Raw genomic sequence first — 19,330 nt, 5'->3', positions numbered from 1 at the left:
TATATATATATATATATATATATATATATATGAGGTTGTTTCAAATAAAATATAAATTTGTGGGTTAATTTTTGTATTTGAAAATCGGAAATCACGATTTGAAATTCTCAAATCATGATTTTTGGAGAATTTTGAATTTCGTTCTCATGAAATGAAATCATGAGATAAAATTAGCATGAAATCAAATATCCAAACGTCGATTTCATCTCTTAATTTTATATCGCGATTTTTCACATGTCCAAACTCACCTACGTATTAGACACGATCCTTTCTTTTTTTGCTTAGGGTAACCATGTAGTATAGTTAGACCACATAAATTGTACTCCTATTTAATAGAACAATTAGTGACGCTTAATTAGGATGCTTGCACTATGGCATGTAAAATCACTTTTAAAAAATTGTGTTTTTCTACTTTTATATAATTGAAAAATGAGAAACATATTCTCAACGTTTTAGGTATTATTTCTTATTTAAAAATAAAATAAAATAACATATATTACATCTTAAAGTTATATCCCAAAAAAAGTTATTAGCACACTTAACTTTAGATGTATCTATTACCCTTGTATTTGTTCATAGTTGAGTTACTACCCTAATTCGTGATAATGATAAATAAAGTATAACTAATTTTTATTAAAGTGTTTGAAAAGTAAAAGAAAAATGATATTAATTGTACACGTTTCACTATTTTATTATGTTAATAAATTAATAATATTCTATACCATATTTTTTTCTTTTCTCTGAATACTACATATATGATGCTTTTTAAGGTTGGTGATTCAAACCTGAGCTTTTAACCTGGAAAAAATTTATTCGCATTAGGTGTTTATATTTAATTAATGTAATTATTATTATTATTATTATATAATTTAATAAAGTAAAATATATGTTAATTAATTAAGATTATATAAAATAAATTATAAATTTGCACATGTGATGCATGTATCAAATTGATATAAACACCCGATACGATTGCAAACACTATAACAAAAATAATTTTTAGCGGCATTAAATATTGACATTAATAAAAAATGCTAAATTCTTTATCAGCATTAATTAAGTGTCATTAGAACCAATGTCGCTAAAGGCTTTAGGGACATATACAAAAAGTGACAATTACCGCTAAAAATATATATTTAACGGCAATTTTAGTTACCGCTAATAATTATTTTTATCATAGTGAAATGTAATTTTTTAACAGTTTTTGAATTACAAAACAAAAATATATTAGATAACTTTTTTTTTATTTAAATAAAATAAGATGCTATTAGCTGTGAATTGTTGTTTCACTAACTTTACAAGTATTAAAGTGTCTAAACCTATTTTAAAAATCAGAAAAAGTTCAAAAATATTCTCATACTTTCACCAACTCGAGCAATTATTATCTTTTTGTGCAATTTGTCTAATGTGTATGCGCATCAATTGTAAAAGCTGTCCGCTTCTAATTAATTAAAAGACATCATAATATATAAAAAAATTAAATAGACACTGAAATTTGACTTTAATCGACAAGAATATTATTTACTTTTTTAAAAAAAGAAATGAAATCTCACGACATCTTATAATTTGTCCAGATTTGTGACAACCCCTTCGGGATCCACATACTCAGGTATTGTCTCTGCCATGGGCGGCCATTCGCTCTTTTAATCCCCTCTTATTGACTCGCAGCCTCAAGGGAGAATCGAACCCGTGACCTATGGCTCCTTTACATCCCTCCCAAGGAGATCGCCTCTTACCAATGAAAAAGACTTTTTCAAATATCTTATTGTAAAAATGACTAGATTTAATTAGCCGGTGCTTTTTTTTAAAAGAAAGAAATGAAATCTCGTGATTTGTCCAAGAAGAGAAAGACTCTTTTAAATATCTTATTTGTAAAAATGACTAGATTTAATTAGCCCGTGAAAGCACGGGGCAAACACCAAATAATGATCAGAATATATTTTAATTTTATTTGTTGGAAGAGTCAGGTGGTGTTTGATATCCTCATTAAAGATCAATTAATATATGAAGAATTTTTTTATATTCAAAATTTAAATTCGAAACCTCTAATTAGAAAAAAACAACCTTTTCCATACACTACATTCTTTAATGCATAACAAATTATTTCGATAAAATCATACCAAAAAAACTTGATATATTTTATTCATCTGTAAAAAGTTACTCTCTCTATCCACTTTTAATTGTCATGATGATTTTCTTTTTGAGAATAAAATAATAAGAACTTTAATTAACATTTACAATGTATCTTCCATCATATATATTGACATGTAAAAAATTGAATAAAACTTTTCAGATAGTTTTTAAATATCGAAATTTGTTATTTAAAATATCGAATTAACGTCATTTAATTTAATGAAAAGTTCATCATTATATTTTGGGGAAACATCCAGGAAGGAAGAAGTCTCATGTTCATATTTCTAAAATTTTTTATCACATGATCTCAGTTCACACATGAAAATCTTTTTTTTTTTTTTATGTAGTAGAAAATTAGAGCCCAGGATTAGAAAATTTTGAAATTTAAGATTTAGGCTAGAAATATTAAAATTTAAGAATTTAAGTTATTATGTTTTTTTTAAACTCTTTTTAAAGTATTGCTTTTTTTCCCCTCCAACTCCTTCATTTGATGTTTCATCTTTTTTATTTTTTAGAACTAACTTATATTACATCTTCTAATACTCTCTTTTTTTTCTAATTATTTGTTTATTTTTGAATTGACACACTTATAATAATTTATTGGTAAAGTGAATAAATTTAAAAAATTAAAATTTTCAAAAAGTTCAATTTTTAAAAAATTAATTAATTGAAGGCATAATATATAAAAATAATAATTGTTCTTTCTTTATTTTTCAAAATAAACAAATAAAAAGGATAAAAATAAAATAAATAATTAATTAGGGATTGAGGGAGTATTAGCTAAATACAAAACGTATTAGCTAAATACAGAACTTTTTTTTTTGCTAGGTGAAAACTAATCAACTGAAAATGTAATAGATAGATGTATTTAATTTCATAGTTTAAATTAAAATTAGTGGTTCGAAAATGTAATAGTATAGAAGACACTAAGAGGTCATTTGTAAGGAATTTTAGGAGAAATAGTCTAAGTATTATGTGTGGTATTATTTAATATTATGTTTGGTAGAAATTTTGAATCAATTTATGAATTAGTTATATACCCTACATGGTATTAGAGGGTGTATAACTGATACCTTCCAATTGGTGATATTAGCTCTAATACCATGAGACTAATCTGGATAAAAACAAAAATACCCCCTCAAATTCTTTTAATCATTTTGTTTATTTTTTTTTATTTTATATTTTATATTTATACTAATAAATTTATTTAAATAAATTAGCTCACAAAAATTTATTTTTTTTAGATATAATTTTTTGTTTCTAAAATATGAGTTATTTAATCTATTAATTATTAATATAAAATATTATAATCCGACTAATATGATAATGTTGATGTATGAGTTTAAGAACAATTCATAAATAAAATATTGTCTCTTAATGAAAGTCCATTAAAATTAAACAAGTAGTCTAAAACAAGTGTGTGTGTATATATATATATATACATAGACATCTCGAGTATAAAAATAGTTTAAATTATTTTACTATGTTTACTTTTTTTTTAATTTTATTTTATGATAAAGAGTCTTTTTAAAATTTATTTATACAAAACAAAGTTCAATAAATTTTCTTTATAAATCATTATCGTTGTGTGATCTTTTGAGATATTAACTCTGATTTATTAAGATGACAATTATTTATTCTCAAATAATTTAAGTGAAAAAATAGTGAACATGACAATAAAATTTCTATTCTCCTAGCAAGTTAAAAATGTTATAAAAAATAATATTCTTCGTTAATTATCTATCTTGACTCAATTACATTAAATAGAAAATTTCATAATAACTCTAGGGTATAATTGGGAAGGATTTTTTTTGTAAACTTTTAAAACACACACAAAATTAGGTAAGAAACAATGAACAAAACACTTGATAAAAATGATCATTGCATTGCTAATCCCTGCATTACTAATCCATACATTACTAATCTCTGCATTATTGATCTTTGTACCAAACTACCTGAAGGTCAAAAATATTGCAAAGACAAAAGTTAGCAACTGTTAATTGCCATTACTTGTCATGTAAATTACAACTAAGAACACTTAAAGACAAAATTACTTAACTTTAATTAATGAACTTAAATAAAAATATAGAAATACTTAAATTAAGAAAAAAATATTTTATATATATATATATATATATATATATATATAGAAAGAGAGAGAGTATAAAAAATATTACATATATGAAAATGAAAGGAGCAGGTCTTTTTTTTTAAAAAAAAAAATAGAAGAAGTTAATTTTTAAAGTAAAATTATATAGTTTTCACCTAAAGAATTGCAAGATCAATTTGTAAAGAAGAAAAAGATCATTTAATCTAAAAGCAAACAAAATTCGAAAACTCTAATGTGATAATTTGTCTTCTAGAAATATAGACCACCTTGAACAAATTAAATATAAAATGACTAAATTATTGTAGATTCAAATTTTAAAGACAAAATACTGATAGGTTGATACAATTTGTCAACCCATTCTTCTAATATAGTAGATAAAAGATTAAAGTTGTCTCTTTATGCAGAGACGGATCTAGAATTTGGAGGTCTTGGGTGTCATATTATTCAAATAAAGTGAGTCAGTTGTTTTTTAGTTTTAGGTTACAATCGAGTTAGTTATCTTTTTTTGATTTTTATAAATAAATCGATTAATATGCATGTTAGTAATATTTTCTTTTAGATACTCACTAAAATTCAATGTTTATTTCTTTTAGAAATTTGTGGCTTTATTCGCTGAAACTTTGAGGAAAAAAAATGTCATACTAAAATTTGAGCTTTTATACACTATCTAATAGTGTTAACTTAATATATTGTTACAAAATATAACAAAGAGAATACAAGATATAGTTCAATTTAGTCATCCTACTTACCAAGAACGTTGGTGAAGATCGAAAGAATCTTCAAATTAAAAGAACTCTAATAATAATATTCACCATTTTTTAAAACTTACATATTTTTTTAGAACCACTATTTAAATATATTCTTAATAATATTTTTGTCACATTCATAATTCAATACTCATTAACTGATAAAAGAATAAACAAGCGACACTCATATCAAAAGATTAATAATAATTAATAAAAGAGAAAGTAAAGAAACTTAAAAATTAATTATGTGAATAAGAGTCGATTCGAATAAATAAAAGATACTGCAGATGAGGTTTAATCCCGGACTGCACATGTGGCAAATGGCCTGCTTTGCCAATTGGACTATTCTCTTGTTTAGAAAGTGGCAAAGAAATTCTATATTAACTTTCTTATACATATATACATATATATACAAAGTTTTTTTTGAGATCAGTGGGTGTCGTGGCATCCCACGGATACCCATAGATCCGCCCGTGTCTTTATGTGTAAAAAAAAACAGCTCCTCCAAAAGGTATACTCCCCCATCCGTCTTATTTTATATGTTACTTTTCAATTTTAAAATTCAAATAACTTTGTTTTTTCATAGATTTTTTAATATTTTGTATTTTCAATTATTGAAACTTATATTGCTTTTTACGAAATTTACAAATAAGTGTCACATAATTTGGACAAAAGAAATATAATCTTTTAAATATACAATTAGAAAATTGTTTTCCTTTTCAAATTTAAATATACACATTTAAACATCTTAACTCGTATTTACTTGTGCTAAGGAATTCCTCGAAATGGTTTGCCATTGTGCTTATTAAAGAAAATGATATATTTCAGCTCAAAATTCGTCTCTTTATATTTTATTTTATAAATGTTAAGAAAAAGGAAAAGGTTGCACTAAAACAAAAATGATTATTAGCGACAATTAATTTTTACTTGTCGTTAAATATGTATTTTTAGCAGAAATTGACACTATTTGTATATGTCCTAAAGCCTTTAGCGTGCCGATAAAGATTTTAATATTTTTTATTAATATCAATATTTAATGCCGCTAAAAATTGTTTTTGTTATTGTGTTGTGAGAAGAAATGATAAGAAGATATTAGAATATAAATTTTGAAAAAGATGATGAAGAGAGGAGTTCATTTTGGTTAAGGTACTATGGAAATAAATTCTATCTTTTCTTAGTTATTAAGATTTTTCTCTCGTTAAGTTTAAAAAGTCAAAAAAACACTTATGAGTCACGAAACTTAGAAAGTGTACCTTTCTAGAATTTAGACCATTTATTATAATTATTGAGTTAGATAGTTCTAGATCGTCCAAGTTTTTTGATTGATAATATAAATATGAACAAAAATCTTTTATTATTTAATTCAAAGTGTGTTTTCAATTTTGCAAGTTTTTCAATTTGTGATAGCTACGTGTACTGTCCACTTGCATTCAATATTTCATAGTTAACGTTCCCACATATTTTCTTTTATTTTTTTTAGGTTCGTGAAATTAAAATTGAATATCGATATTATTTGCAGAGAGAAAAAAAAGAGCATTTTATTTGAAATTTATGATAATGAAATTGGGAAACAGATTTAGAACACTTCGATATCCAACTCTGAAGTTGGATTTAGATATTTTACAATCAAATATCAAATTTGACATAAAATATATTTATATTTTTTTTATATAAAAAAATGAATAATTCTCATAGTCAAACAACGGTTTTTACACCTTTTTGCCCTTTTGACTTAAATCAAGTATAGTATCTGTATTTATCAGTACAAAAATTTGATATATGAGTTATCGACTCACACAATAACTCTATTTTCTGAGGGGAAAGGTCTACCAAGGTAGCTTGCTATCAGGACCTTCAACATCGCCTTGGTGTTGCATACTATAACCTTGGCCTGGTGCACCGCCACCAAGAAAAAAACAATTGCTTTTTAAAATAGAGGCGTTTGTTGTAAGGTCATCCACTAAAATTATTTTTTCGACACATACAAGACATCTAAGTTATACGAATAAACAAGATCCTAATATTGGTCTGTACTGAACCAACCCATTTATATGGAAGAGGTAGGTAGAGAGGCAGACAATAGTAAATAGATGAACAAATATATGAATTTAGTTTATATACATGACCAATAAGATCTATATTAGTTTACATTATATAAGATCTGAATTCAGAATCTAACATTGATGAGTTCAGTAATGAATTAAGTTATGAATTATAATAAATAAGACGTGGATTCAAAATTTAAAATTGATGAGTTCACTAATGAAGTCATGAATTATAACGAAGGAATTTGCCTTCTCTCCACTGCTTCAATCAATGTTAAGTCTGACTACGCCAGCAGCTGACTACTTATTGAAAGACCGAACAGGAAATGGAATTCAAAAAATAATAATGTGAACTAGTGCAATGAGTGAATATATTGAGCTATCAAGGGTATCCAAACGTTTTGATAAAGGTATTGATCAGTTAAACTCATTGTATGATTATAAAAATATGGGTCCATATCTAACATGTGTTGATGATTTAGTGAACTTTATAGATATGTATATAGATTTGTGGTGCAAATAAAATATATTGAGCCATTGCTCAAATGTTACAACCGCCTTGCCTTTAAATGTTAACTTATTTTCAAATTACAAAATCCCTTAACAAAGGAATATTTGTAGATATTTTTGTGCAACCTAATATTATAAAGAACAATTAATACGTAGAAGTTAAACTTTGCGTGATTTAATATAAGAGACAATTGTTGGATTTCTGACTTTCAAATTGTCTAAGAAACAGGTTTATTTTATATGTTCATTTGTAGATTATAATAGTTACGTTTTGTGAAACAGATAAAATAATAATACAATATTTTATCGCAGAAAACTTCAATTTTTAAGGGTAAAAATCACGATCTACACCTCTGTAGGATTTAACTCCACTTTATTAAATTTCAAGTCTCAACAAAAGATTACAAAGCTATGTAACCTAAGGAATTATAAAATCTAATTCCTAGCTAAGAAATTATAAACTCTAATTTCTAGCTACCCAAAGACACAAAACCCCTCGATTTTATATCTTTTAATGTTCTTCAAATTCTACAACTTGTCGAACAACTCTTACTCACAAAACTCAGATTGTAATCAAAACTCTTGATTACAATCTTACAATTTTTCCTCACAAATTGCAACACTCCTAATAAATCTCAAAACTCTCTCAAACCTCTTGATCGTGTTTTAATCTTCTCTCTATGTAAGTGCACAATTTTCTTCAAGCGAATCTATCGCCCTATTTATAGATTTGGACTTGAATCCAAAACATATTTCATTCCAGATTTGAAATCACATTCACGTCATTATAAATCCTTCTTTGCTTCGGCTTTCTAGTTTGTCTAGTTTTCCTATTTGATTAAGAAAACTATCTTGCCTGCGAACTCTTTTATGAAAGAAAACTTTCTGTACTGGTTGCTTGTCGAAAAAGCAATACTTCCACATCTTTATATCTTCTAATTCGTGAGGTCGACGTTCTCCTTATCTAAGTCGGATTCGGTCAGTAAGAAACACGTCGAACAACCTGTTTCTTTTATCTGTTCCTATATTTGTCAATTATCAAAATCTTTCTCATTCTAATAATTCCCCCCTTTTGACGATGATAAACATACATTACGAACACAGCAAATAAGACACACATCTTCCCCCTTTTGCCATGTTACTGTTACAACTCTTTGACTTTGCCATACTTCAAAACAACGAAACTTTAACAAATATGTATAAAAAAATTATATTCAAGTCATCAAAACGAAGAACATCCTAATAAGCAAAATTTCTTCATTTAGTGAGCTAAAACTCTATGTGGTGCAAATTCATAATAAGTTAAAAGCTGTGACACGAATTCAAAATAATCAACTATTAATTTTGAATACAAACTTAAACCATTGACCTCCAAAAAGTCATCTTAGCTCATAATTGGGTTGACTAATTTTCGTGTTAGCCTCGAACTTCAATTTGGTTTTAACAAATATATATGTATATTATATAAATTAACGTGCCCTCAACTACTAGCTAGCCATCTCTTGATTAATTATAGTATATAGTTTCTCCCCACCTCATTTCTTAATTTCTCGACTAGTTGTTTCATACTCTAAAATCTTCTTCAAAAATACAAATATACTCCTAAAACATTAATTCCATCAATTTTATCAATGGAGAAGGAGAAAAATCGCGATCATCGCAACAATATTATTCCTCGATCATCAGCTAATTCTCCGCGTTTACTTAGAAGTAAAAGTGGAATGTCACTCCCAGAAATTCACACAATCGACTCTGTTCCACCAAAGCTAGTCAATCGATCAAAATCGACCACAAAATTGCGATCTAATAGTAGAGGAGAAGAAAATGTTAGCCCATTGAAGATGATCAAGAATAACAAAAAATTTCAAGAAAAGGAAGATCATCATAATCATAGTACTTTTGCTAAATTCTTACAAAAACGCGATAATGGATCAAAATCATCATCAACAACAACAACAACAGCAACAACAACGTGTGTTAGTACAAATAATAATTCGCGATCTGCATGGGCATTGTCACCGGGACGTCCTTTACCTATAGTTCCTAAGTCACCTAGCTCGAGAAAGTTGAAAATGGACACGTCTAAGGACGTCAGTGATAGTGGTGGTGGTCGTGGTGGTGTTACTGGCGTTTTAAAGTATTTTAAACAGAAAAAAGTTTCGCCGATACTAGAAGAAGATTTTCATCAATATCGTCTTATGAGTAATAGATTAGTACAATGGAGATTTGTCAATGCTCGTGTTGAGGCTTCTATGGCTGCAATCAAGAGGGTTGCACAGGTAAATATGAATTAATTATTCTTCCATTGGTAGAGTAATTTTAAGTATGATAATTTATTATTTTAATTATTGTACTAAAGTCACAAAATTAAATAATAACTAAAAAAACAATATATATATATATATNATATATATATATATATATATATATATATATATATATCCATGGATCATTAACTCACCTTATAATATTCACGCGATATTTACAAATTAAAATTCAATGTCCTTCATCATACGTTCAGATACATGTATCTTGAATACATGAGGTCAAAATTAGGTGTAATTTCTTCTGGATAGATTATATCCAAGTGGCTCGCATGTATCTGTCATCTGGGATACATAACATATCTCGCTCGCCCGACTCGATTCTCTCCCATTTCACTTGCCACTTTCCCATGTGATAGGTATTCCAGATATATGAGAATTACAGATACATATAGATACATTAGTGTCAATTGTATGTATCTGGTATACATACGAATCTTGCTCGCCTACCTCCCCAATCTCTCGCCTCTCTCCTTATTTTTGTGTATAAGATAGCAAATATACATGTATCTATATATATTTTCTTCATTGTTCCCCAATCTCTCGTCTCTCTCCCTATTTTTGTGTATAAGATAGCAAATATACATGTATCTATATATATTTTCTTCATTGTATGATAGAAAACTCTTAATTAGTGATAAGATATACGTATAACGTAATATTATGAAAATATAGATAATTAACAGTATATATTGTAGTGAAGTATATATGTTTTCTTATATAGTTTTTTTCCTTCTTATATTCTCATTTATTTTTTTGTTGGTGATGAAAACAGAAGAAGATGTTCAATGTATGGTTAAGAATTTCAATTATGAGAAATTTCACAGCTGAGAAGAAAATTGAAGTCCAAAAAATGAAGCATGATATAAAAATAAATAAGATAATGAACTCTCAAAATTGTTTACTTAGAGAGTGGCAAAGATTAGAATTGAAAAATTCTGAAGCTGTTGGAAGGGTAGCAAGAAAATTATCAGCAATTTCTCTTTGTCTTCCACTTGTTGATGGAGCTGAGGTATTCATCGTATTTTTCTTTTATACGTTTCTTAAAAAATATAATTAAAAAAGTTTTTTTTAAAATTATTTTATTCTTTATATTTTAAATAATTATTTTTAGAAATTAATACAAATAATTTTCAATTATTTGGACAGGCAAAAGTTATGTCAATTTACGATGCTATGATCTCAGCAGAGGAAGTAATGGACGGTATCCAGGATTTTATTATGAATATGCAATGGCAGGTAATTAATATAAAATAAAATTATCCATTGCAAAAACATATAATAATAATAGTAATAATAATAATAATAATAATAATAATAATAATAATAATAATAATAATCTTTTCGTGAGTTTCATATCTTAATAACTATTTATTATTTCATTTATCTACTTAAACTACCATTTCCTTTGTAATTGTATTAAACATACTTCGTGCCTATCATGTCTGTTCTTGATTGAAGTAAATATTTGACAAGCTCAGTATCGATATGTGTTTAATAATATAAAAATAATAATATATAATTAAGATATGCAACTCGTTAAGAAATGTCAATTTAGATTTTATTTCGATAATTAACTCTTAAAAAGATGTTCATAGGAAATTGGCTCATCGTTAAGGTATTTTCGATGAGCCAATTTCTGTCGAAATTATTTGTTTTTTTTAAAATAATGAAGAAAATTAATAATATTTTTTTGTTTTTAAATTGGTTTTCCAGGTTGAGCAGTCATGCTATTTGCTCACACAACTTATAGTAATTTTAAAGCAGGAGGAAGAGTTCTTGGAGGAGCTAGAGAGTCATTTAAAAACAGTTAATTCTTTAGAGGTAAGATTTTTTTTTTTATTATTACTATAAATTTATTTATTATTATTATTATTATTATTATTATTATTATTATTGTTATTATTAACTTCTTTGTTGACCATAAATTAAACATGCACACTTGTTTGTCATGAAAATTAATTTTCGTCCTATCAACATTACAAGAAAACTGTGAACTATATAGGAATTTTTCTGGGAAATAGTGTAAAGATTTGCGGGAAAATAAAATTCCTGCGAATTTTTATATTAATCCCCAGAAAAATCTCCATATAATTCATAATTTTCTTATAGTTCAAATACATCTTATAATAAGAACACATTTTTCTTAATATGAGCATACCAAGTATTTCAGTTGCGTTCAATGCAGAATTTAGGGGAAAATCATATATCGAATATATATTTTATTAAGAGAGGTCAAGATTTTCATGAAGCATAAGATATGAGATCAAGATTTTCATTATAACAATGTATGGTCAATGAGCATTATTAACATCATGCCTTTGAGATCGAACTTTTGATTTGTGCTTTTTAGTACAAGATTATAAGTCTTACACATTTACAATTTAAAATTGAATCGTATTCCATAAATATATATGTGATATCTATCTAGTGTATGTGATATATATGAGTTTTTTTTCTGAGTTATTTTCACATCCTAAATCTGTAATTTGATTCATGCATCTTCTTAAAGGATCGAAGTTGAATGAAACCAAAGTTTCATATTTGATTTTGAATTAGAGACTTAATAGTCGATATCCACTATATATCCATAGCCTTTCGAGCTAACAATGTGGCTTCGATAATTTATTTGTGGTGACCTTATTCGATTTGTTGTTGTGGGGGCAAGAGTCGCTAAAATGTGACTTTTTTGTGACAACAAAATGTTGCCATATTAAGTTTCATCGATTACCCTTTTTTTTTTATGATTTTTTAATCGTCAAGAAAAGTGTTTTTTTTTTCAAAAGTAATTTATTTATAAATATTTTGGTGTTCGATTTAGTACATCTATAAAAGATACATGTTACTCCAAAACCAATAATCTCTTTGTATGTGTAGGTAGAAGAGGAAACCTTGAGAGTACATTGTATCCAATTGGCTAAGGAGAGGATGACAAGATGGGAAGGAGAAGATCAATCCTAAAGATATTTTGTTTTCTTAGCAAAAACACACATTTTTGAGATCTACTTAAGTTCATTATATTTTTGATGTATTTTGTAATCCTTAATTATTATCAATACCTATTTGTTAGTTCACAGAGTTTATAACAATCACGAGAAAATTTCACAAATAATCACTCAGAAATCAAAATACCTGAAATTTCACTAGTTAAAAGTTTTAAAAGAAAACATCGCGTACTTATCCTATACGATTATACCAATCCCCCACAATTGAAAAGAAAAAAAAAAACCCGAATCTCCAATTATATTAACACTCCACATTGGCCTTTTGGGCCAAACAAACAAGACCACTTGAATTGTCACCACCACTTCCGGGCAACTTCCTCTTGGGCTTGGCCTCTTGTAACATGGACACAACATCCCTCATGGAAGGCCGGTCAGCCGGGTTCCGGCTAGTACATAGCAACGCCACCCTAAGCATCAACATCATTTCCTCCCTCACTCGAGGACACGAAGCACCAATATTTTTATCTAAAACATCATTTACACCGTTTTTAATTTTCATCTTGGACCTCACCCAATCCACAATGCTATTTCCATCGCCAAATTCCGAATCTACCGATCTTTTTCCCGATAAAATTTCCATTAACACCACTCCATAGCTATAAATGTCACTCTTTTCGTCCACTTGCAATGTATACGCATATTCTACACCATAAAAAATATATACACATATAAAGTTAGATCAGTAATCTGAATCTTATAGTATCTATAATTATACATAATATATAAAAAATAAATTTTAAACACATTTGATTCGATTTGATTTTACGACTAACACTAGCAAGTAAGATAATTAAGTGAGATCACAACAATATATTTTTGCACAAGAATTTGAGTTATCATAACATTTTGGCTTTTATAGCCCAAAGTATTTGACTTTTGAATTTATATGTCTAATAAAGAATATAGTAGTAGGACTAATAAATTAAAGGGTTTAATAATCATGAAGATTCATATATAATACTTTGGGAAAATCTTTGTGGGTCCAAAGAAATAACATAAAGTGAAATCAAAAGCCTTAAGAGCCAAGGGACTAATTCACGCGCAATAGTGGAAATGGTCCCTAAAAGGTTAAAATAATTATATGTAGTAAATCACGGAGAAAAAGAGCAAAAAAAAAAAAATAAAAAAAGAAAAAAAAAGAAAATGGTAATGGTGGTGCCACTATAGGCGAACCCTGAGTTTAAAGACTTCGAGTATAACATGAATTTATATTATTGAATGATCATGAGTCCGAATACCTTATCTAGCAATGTTAATATTATAAATAAGTCTCACTTATAATAAAAACTATAAAATGTGTTTCTGGTTCGGCTCCAACCTAGGTCGTGAGGGCAAATGCATTAACCAGTACCAATTGTCATGATACTTTTCATAGGTCATTGTTAATTATATCTAGTTTCTACCAGTTTTTTAAGATAGATATACATATATACACATGTTTTTTTCTGAAGTTAACGGGTGCACATGCAACCCCACCTATACATACGGGTTCGCCTCTGGGTGTCATGGTAGTCTTACTCTTTTACGTTAATTTAGCTAAGGATACGATATACGACCAAAGCTGACAATATATAAATACAAGATCAACAGAAATATACCCCCGAGGCGAGAATTAGGCCTTTTCTATCGTCACTGAGCCAACAACACACTTTGTACTGAATTTCTCAATACAAATATATAATTATACAAAAATTACTGAATTTCCGAAAAACTCCATCCAATACCCTAAATCCGCCCAAGCATGAAGATTCTTAAAGAAAGTGGACACATTGAAAAGGACCAAACAAAATGATGAAGTTCACCAAAAATACAATAATATGACATGATACCACGTTAAGCACGCAAGTGACCCTTTTCGTCACCCTAACACAACAGACTAAACCAATACAATCGATGACGAAACATTTTTGGATAAACAATAACACAACATAAAAAAAAAAAAAAAGAAGCACAAATTAAACCTTAATTATTATTAAAATAATAAGCATGAATAAATCCAACTTTTTTTTGTTCACTTGGTCTTTTGTGGGAAAATATTTTTAAAATTAAGATAACTAAAAAAAAAGGATTTCGACTATAAGAAATGTGATTTTCATGGCCACCTCAAAAATTGTCACTAAAAGTAACATTTTAGGGGGTTCTATCAATAGCTAATTCAGTCACCATGATTTATATAATTTGTGACAGACTTTATAGAAACGCCACTAATACGGAGTATGGACGCCTATAAAGACTACAAACATATATATAGCACAACATGATAGTATCAAATCCATGCATGGTGTAGTTTCTTGACTACCGTTGAAAAAAATTAAGTGAGATTCGAAATTACTTACCGGGTGCAATGTAGCCATAAGATCCAGCAATGACGGACATCGATTCGTCGCATTCAATCAATTTAGCAACCCCAAAATCAGCAACCCTAGCTTCCATTTCACCATCAAGAAGAATGTTGCTAGGTTTTAGGTCACGATGAACAATGACAGGGTCACAATCATGATGAAGATAACAAATCCCTTGTGCAACACCAAGTGCAATTTTGTACCTAGTAAACCAATCACCAACCAAATTTGCATCTTTGTTCTTGTCATGTAACAAGTCATCAAGGCTACCATTAGGCATGTACTCATACAACAACATAGTACATTCATTGTTACTACAACAACCTAGTAGTCTCACAATGTTCCTATGTCTTACATTGCCTAACACATCCACCTCCGCCAACACGCCACGACATTTCCTCGTCGTCTCCTTATGTTGCTTCCCCGCCCATAGCTTCTTCACCGCTATGATATCGCCACTTGGCATTTCCGCCTTGTACACTGTACCTATGTATAGACATGCACACACAAAGGTGGATTCAGAATTTAATCTCAAGCTTTCAAACTTTCACGTACTTTAAGATTTTGCACATGATTTCTCCATGTTCGACTTCACTAACACTATAGATCATCTACTAGTTGCGGACCCCATTTTGAGTTTCACCTGAAATTGTACATTATATCTATAGACATAGACAAATCTAGAATATAATCTTAGTATTCAAGATTCAGGCTTATTTTAAAAATACTAATGTCAAAGAGATTTTGCACATTTCTCTATATATGTTTAATTTCAGTAACACTATAGATCATCCACTAGTTGCGGACCCCATTCTGAGTTTCACTTAGTACCTATAGACAGAGACGAATCTAGAATAGAATCTTGATATTCAAGATTCCGACTTCTTTGAAAACGTGATTTTGAAATGTAATATTTGTTCTACTAATCTTCAAATGATTTTGCACACACTTCGACCTCACTTATACTATAGATCATCCACTAACTACGCGCGGACCCCATTCTAAGTTCAAGGTAGAAATTCTACATTATATCTATAGATAGAGGCAGATCCAGAATATAATCTTAATGGATTTAAGAATCTGAGTTATTTGAAAATGCACTCAAAACTTAATATTTATAATAATTTTTTAAGGTAAGATCTAATCTATCACATTGCCAACTTGTCTAGGTGATGTTAGCATTTTTTTTTTTTTAAAAATATCTACACCAATATTGTATAATTTTTCCACCACATATACTTAAATGAAATACTGCGGGTTCAACTGAACTCATTACTAACAATATAGATCGTTAAGTACCTGCAGACCCCATACCGATGATCTTATCTGTGATTGCTATGCTTTCGAGTACATCATCAGCTGTGAAATTCAACCTCTTGAATGCTGTTAACTTCCACGGTCCGATTTCCTTGTCACATGGAAATCTTCGATTGTAATTTGAATGAAAACATCGAATCACCACAATAAGAACGACAATTACTACTCCAAACGCTGCAGACGCGATCCATACTATCAATGCACCATCTGTTTTCTTTGAATGGTTCGAAAAATCTGTTTTTCCATCTTTGAATTCATCTGTCCTGCATGGATTATGTATGATAGTACCACAAAGACCTTGGTTTCCAACGAAAGACGATGGATGGAACGTTGAGAACATAGACCCTGAAGAAGGCAATGGACCAGTGAGCTGATTATACGACACGTTGAAATGTTCCAACGTGCTAGACTTTTCGAAATTGGAAGGGATTGTTCCAGTGAGAAAATTATGTGACAAATCAACATCTGTTATCGAAGGAATACCAGATATTTCCCAAGGAATGATTCCTGTAAATGAATTTCGTCGAAGATTTAGAGAAATTAGCTTTTCACAATGTTCTATATCCCATGGAATACTACCATTGAGATTGTTCCCTTCGAGTTCGATTTTGTAAAGACTTTGACATCTTTTGAAATCAGGGAGATTTCCAACAAGTCCAGAGTAACTTGCTGAGAAAATCTGTAAATTCGGGGCATTCCAGATATTATCAGGCAAGTTACTATCGAAAATATTCTCAGAAATGTTTAAGTACATCATTTTCGGGGCATTTCCAAAATCTTTTGGAATTTGCCCCGAAAATTTGTTCTTGCTGATGTCAATGTAAGTGAAATTAGGCAAAAACCCGAATCCTGATGGAATGGAGCCATTGAGTTTATTGTCTTGGACTCTCAACCTGGATAAACCGTTACAGTTAGTTAAGGATGAAGGAATCTCGCCAGTAAACTCATTCGAAAACAGAATGAGTTTAACTAAATTGTTGCTGAGGCAGAGTTTTTGGGGAATTGTACCAGATAAATTGTTTGATGAAACATCAAGCTTTTGTAACTTAGCATTTGATCCTAACATTCGCGGTAAAATTCCAGTGAGTGAATTGTTCCAAAGAGCTAACAATTCGAGATTTGGTAACTCACCAATCCCTTCAGGGATTTCACCTGATAAGTTATTGTTCATTAAATACAACATGACTAGCTCTTTCAATTCGGAAAATCCTGAAGGAATGTTGCCGGAGAGATGATTATCCGATAAATCCAATGATTTCAACAATGTGAGTTTGGAAAAACTCGATGGAATTGTACCGATGAAATGGTTCTTGAAAAGAAATAGTGATTCCATCTTTGTTAAATTTCCAAGCTGAATTGGAATTTCACCTGAAAGATTAGCTTGTGAGATATCAAGATATGTCAAATTCGATAACGATGAAAATCCAGGAGGAATATTTCCAGTATAATTGTTGTATCCAATTTCAAGATGTTCTAATGAGTTCAACAATCTCAACTCCTCTGGTATTTTCCCACTCAGTGAATTTCCGGCTAAATGTAGGAATTTCAACTTGTTGAATTTCCCATAACTTTTCGGAATTTCACCAGTGAAGTAACTACCACCAAGATTCAAATACTCAAGATTTTGAACCTCAACAAGCTTTACAGGCAACGCGCCTGTAAAGCTGTTGCTATAAGCATTCAAGTGTGCTAAAGACTTGAGATTTGTTAGTCCGTCAAGAGGGAATGTTGAATTGAAATAGTTGTGACTAATGTCAAGTGATCTAAGAAATGGAAATTCGAATAGGAAGGATGGTAAAGGTCCATCAAATGAATTACCACTTAAATTCAAATGATGTAAGTGTATTAAGGATATAATGTTTTGAGGTATTTTACCAGAAAGATTTCTCTTTGAGAGATTAAGTGATGTAATGTGACTTGTTTTTGTGTCACATTTGATGCCTGACCATGAACACCATAAGGGTTGTGAACCATAATTTGAGAAAATTGATGTAGGATTCCAATCTTGAAATGTATTGTTTGGATCTTGAAATGAAGATTTTAAGGATAAAAGTGAAATGAGTTGAAGAGGAAAATTTGAAGTAGAGAAAACAAGTGAAATTTGTATGAGAAAGAAGAAAATTGTAGTGAGAAAGAAATGGTTCATGGTTATGAGATTGTAAGAAAATAATTTGGTTAGAGGAAAATAAGGTATGTAAAGATGAGTGGTAAATTTAAGGGAAGTAATGTTTTTTGAGTGTTAGAATTAGCTTTTTGTTCATGATGATTACATTTCTTGTTTTTTCTTTGGTGTGAAGAGATAGAGAAAATGGAAAAAGAAAAAAGATTCACATGTATAATCCCTCAAGAAAGGATTTAACTTATAATCCCTCCGTATTAAAATATTTGTCAAGTTTTACTTTTCGAGAGTCAAAAACAGTAAAATTTTGATAATATAAAATTGTGTCTGGATATGCATTATACTTGAAAAAAATTTAAAGTTTTGTGAGAGGAGAGTTCAAAAAATTGGGAATTTGAAAATATTTGAAGATCATATTTTCAAACTCTGATCAAATTTTATAATCAAACAAAATATTTGAAGGTCCTATTTTGTATTTATGATTTAATTTTCCTAGTTCATTCATATACATATATTATACATGAATTCTATCTATATTATATATCAACTGGTCAGCTAAACAACTATTTATTTTTTCTGTTCATTTTTATTCGTTAATTATTTTCAAAATACGTTTTTATTTTTATTTGTCATTTTTAACATATTATGAGTTTTATTTTATTTTTAGAATTAATTACTT

The 19,330-nt window shown here is 28.9% G+C and overlaps 2 protein-coding genes and 1 non-coding gene across 3 annotated transcripts; 2 read left to right on the top strand and 1 right to left on the bottom strand.

The window, feature by feature from the left end:
• Positions 1-6,700: 6,700 nt before the first annotated feature.
• LOC114077391 lies at positions 6,701-6,894 on the top strand. The gene has a single exon (XR_003578700.1). It is a non-coding gene; the product is annotated as a U2 spliceosomal RNA (small nuclear RNA).
• A 2,226-nt stretch (positions 6,895-9,120) lies between these two features.
• On the top strand, positions 9,121-12,880 carry LOC107018828 (QWRF motif-containing protein 7). The gene is made up of 5 exons (XM_015219410.2): positions 9,121-9,823; positions 10,644-10,880; positions 11,018-11,107; positions 11,585-11,692; positions 12,746-12,880. The coding sequence occupies exons 1-5, from the start codon at positions 9,176-9,178 to the stop codon at positions 12,827-12,829; spliced, it is 1,167 nt and encodes a 388-aa protein (XP_015074896.1). The 5' UTR covers positions 9,121-9,175; the 3' UTR covers positions 12,830-12,880.
• A 100-nt stretch (positions 12,881-12,980) lies between these two features.
• LOC107018827 (leucine-rich repeat receptor-like protein kinase TDR) lies at positions 12,981-18,817 on the bottom strand. Its single transcript, XM_015219409.2, has 3 exons — positions 16,515-18,817; positions 15,210-15,701; positions 12,981-13,515 (listed from the first exon to the last, which is right to left on the bottom strand). The coding sequence occupies exons 1-3, from the start codon at positions 18,676-18,678 to the stop codon at positions 13,115-13,117; spliced, it is 3,057 nt and encodes a 1,018-aa protein (XP_015074895.1). The 5' UTR covers positions 18,679-18,817; the 3' UTR covers positions 12,981-13,114.
• Between the last annotated feature and the right edge of the window lie 513 nt (positions 18,818-19,330).

The sequence above is a fragment of the Solanum pennellii genome, chromosome 5 (assembly GCF_001406875.1).
Source record: "Solanum pennellii chromosome 5, SPENNV200".
NCBI lineage: Eukaryota > Viridiplantae > Streptophyta > Magnoliopsida > Solanales > Solanaceae > Solanum > Solanum pennellii.
This window is presented reverse-complemented; position numbering and strand designations above follow the sequence as displayed.

What these genes read in the sequence shown, in the direction of transcription:
- LOC107018828 (XM_015219410.2), top strand. Translation starts at nt 9,176, where the DNA reads ATGGAGAAGGAGAAAAATCGCGATCATCGCAACAATATTATTCCTCGA. An exon ending in CAATCAAGAGGGTTGCACAG is followed by an intron (nt 9,824 to 10,643) that starts GTAAATATGAAT and finishes TGATGAAAACAG; the next exon opens with AAGAAGATGTTCAATGTATG. An exon ending in AAACAGTTAATTCTTTAGAG is followed by an intron (nt 11,693 to 12,745) that starts GTAAGATTTTTT and finishes TTGTATGTGTAG; the next exon opens with GTAGAAGAGGAAACCTTGAG.
- LOC107018827 (XM_015219409.2), bottom strand. Translation starts at nt 18,678, where the DNA reads ATGAACCATTTCTTTCTCACTACAATTTTCTTCTTTCTCATACAAATT. An exon ending in CATCGGTATGGGGTCTGCAG is followed by an intron (nt 15,702 to 16,514) that starts GTACTTAACGAT and finishes GTCTATACATAG; the next exon opens with GTACAGTGTACAAGGCGGAA. An exon ending in TTATGGCTACATTGCACCCG is followed by an intron (nt 13,516 to 15,209) that starts GTAAGTAATTTC and finishes TTTATGGTGTAG; the next exon opens with AATATGCGTATACATTGCAA.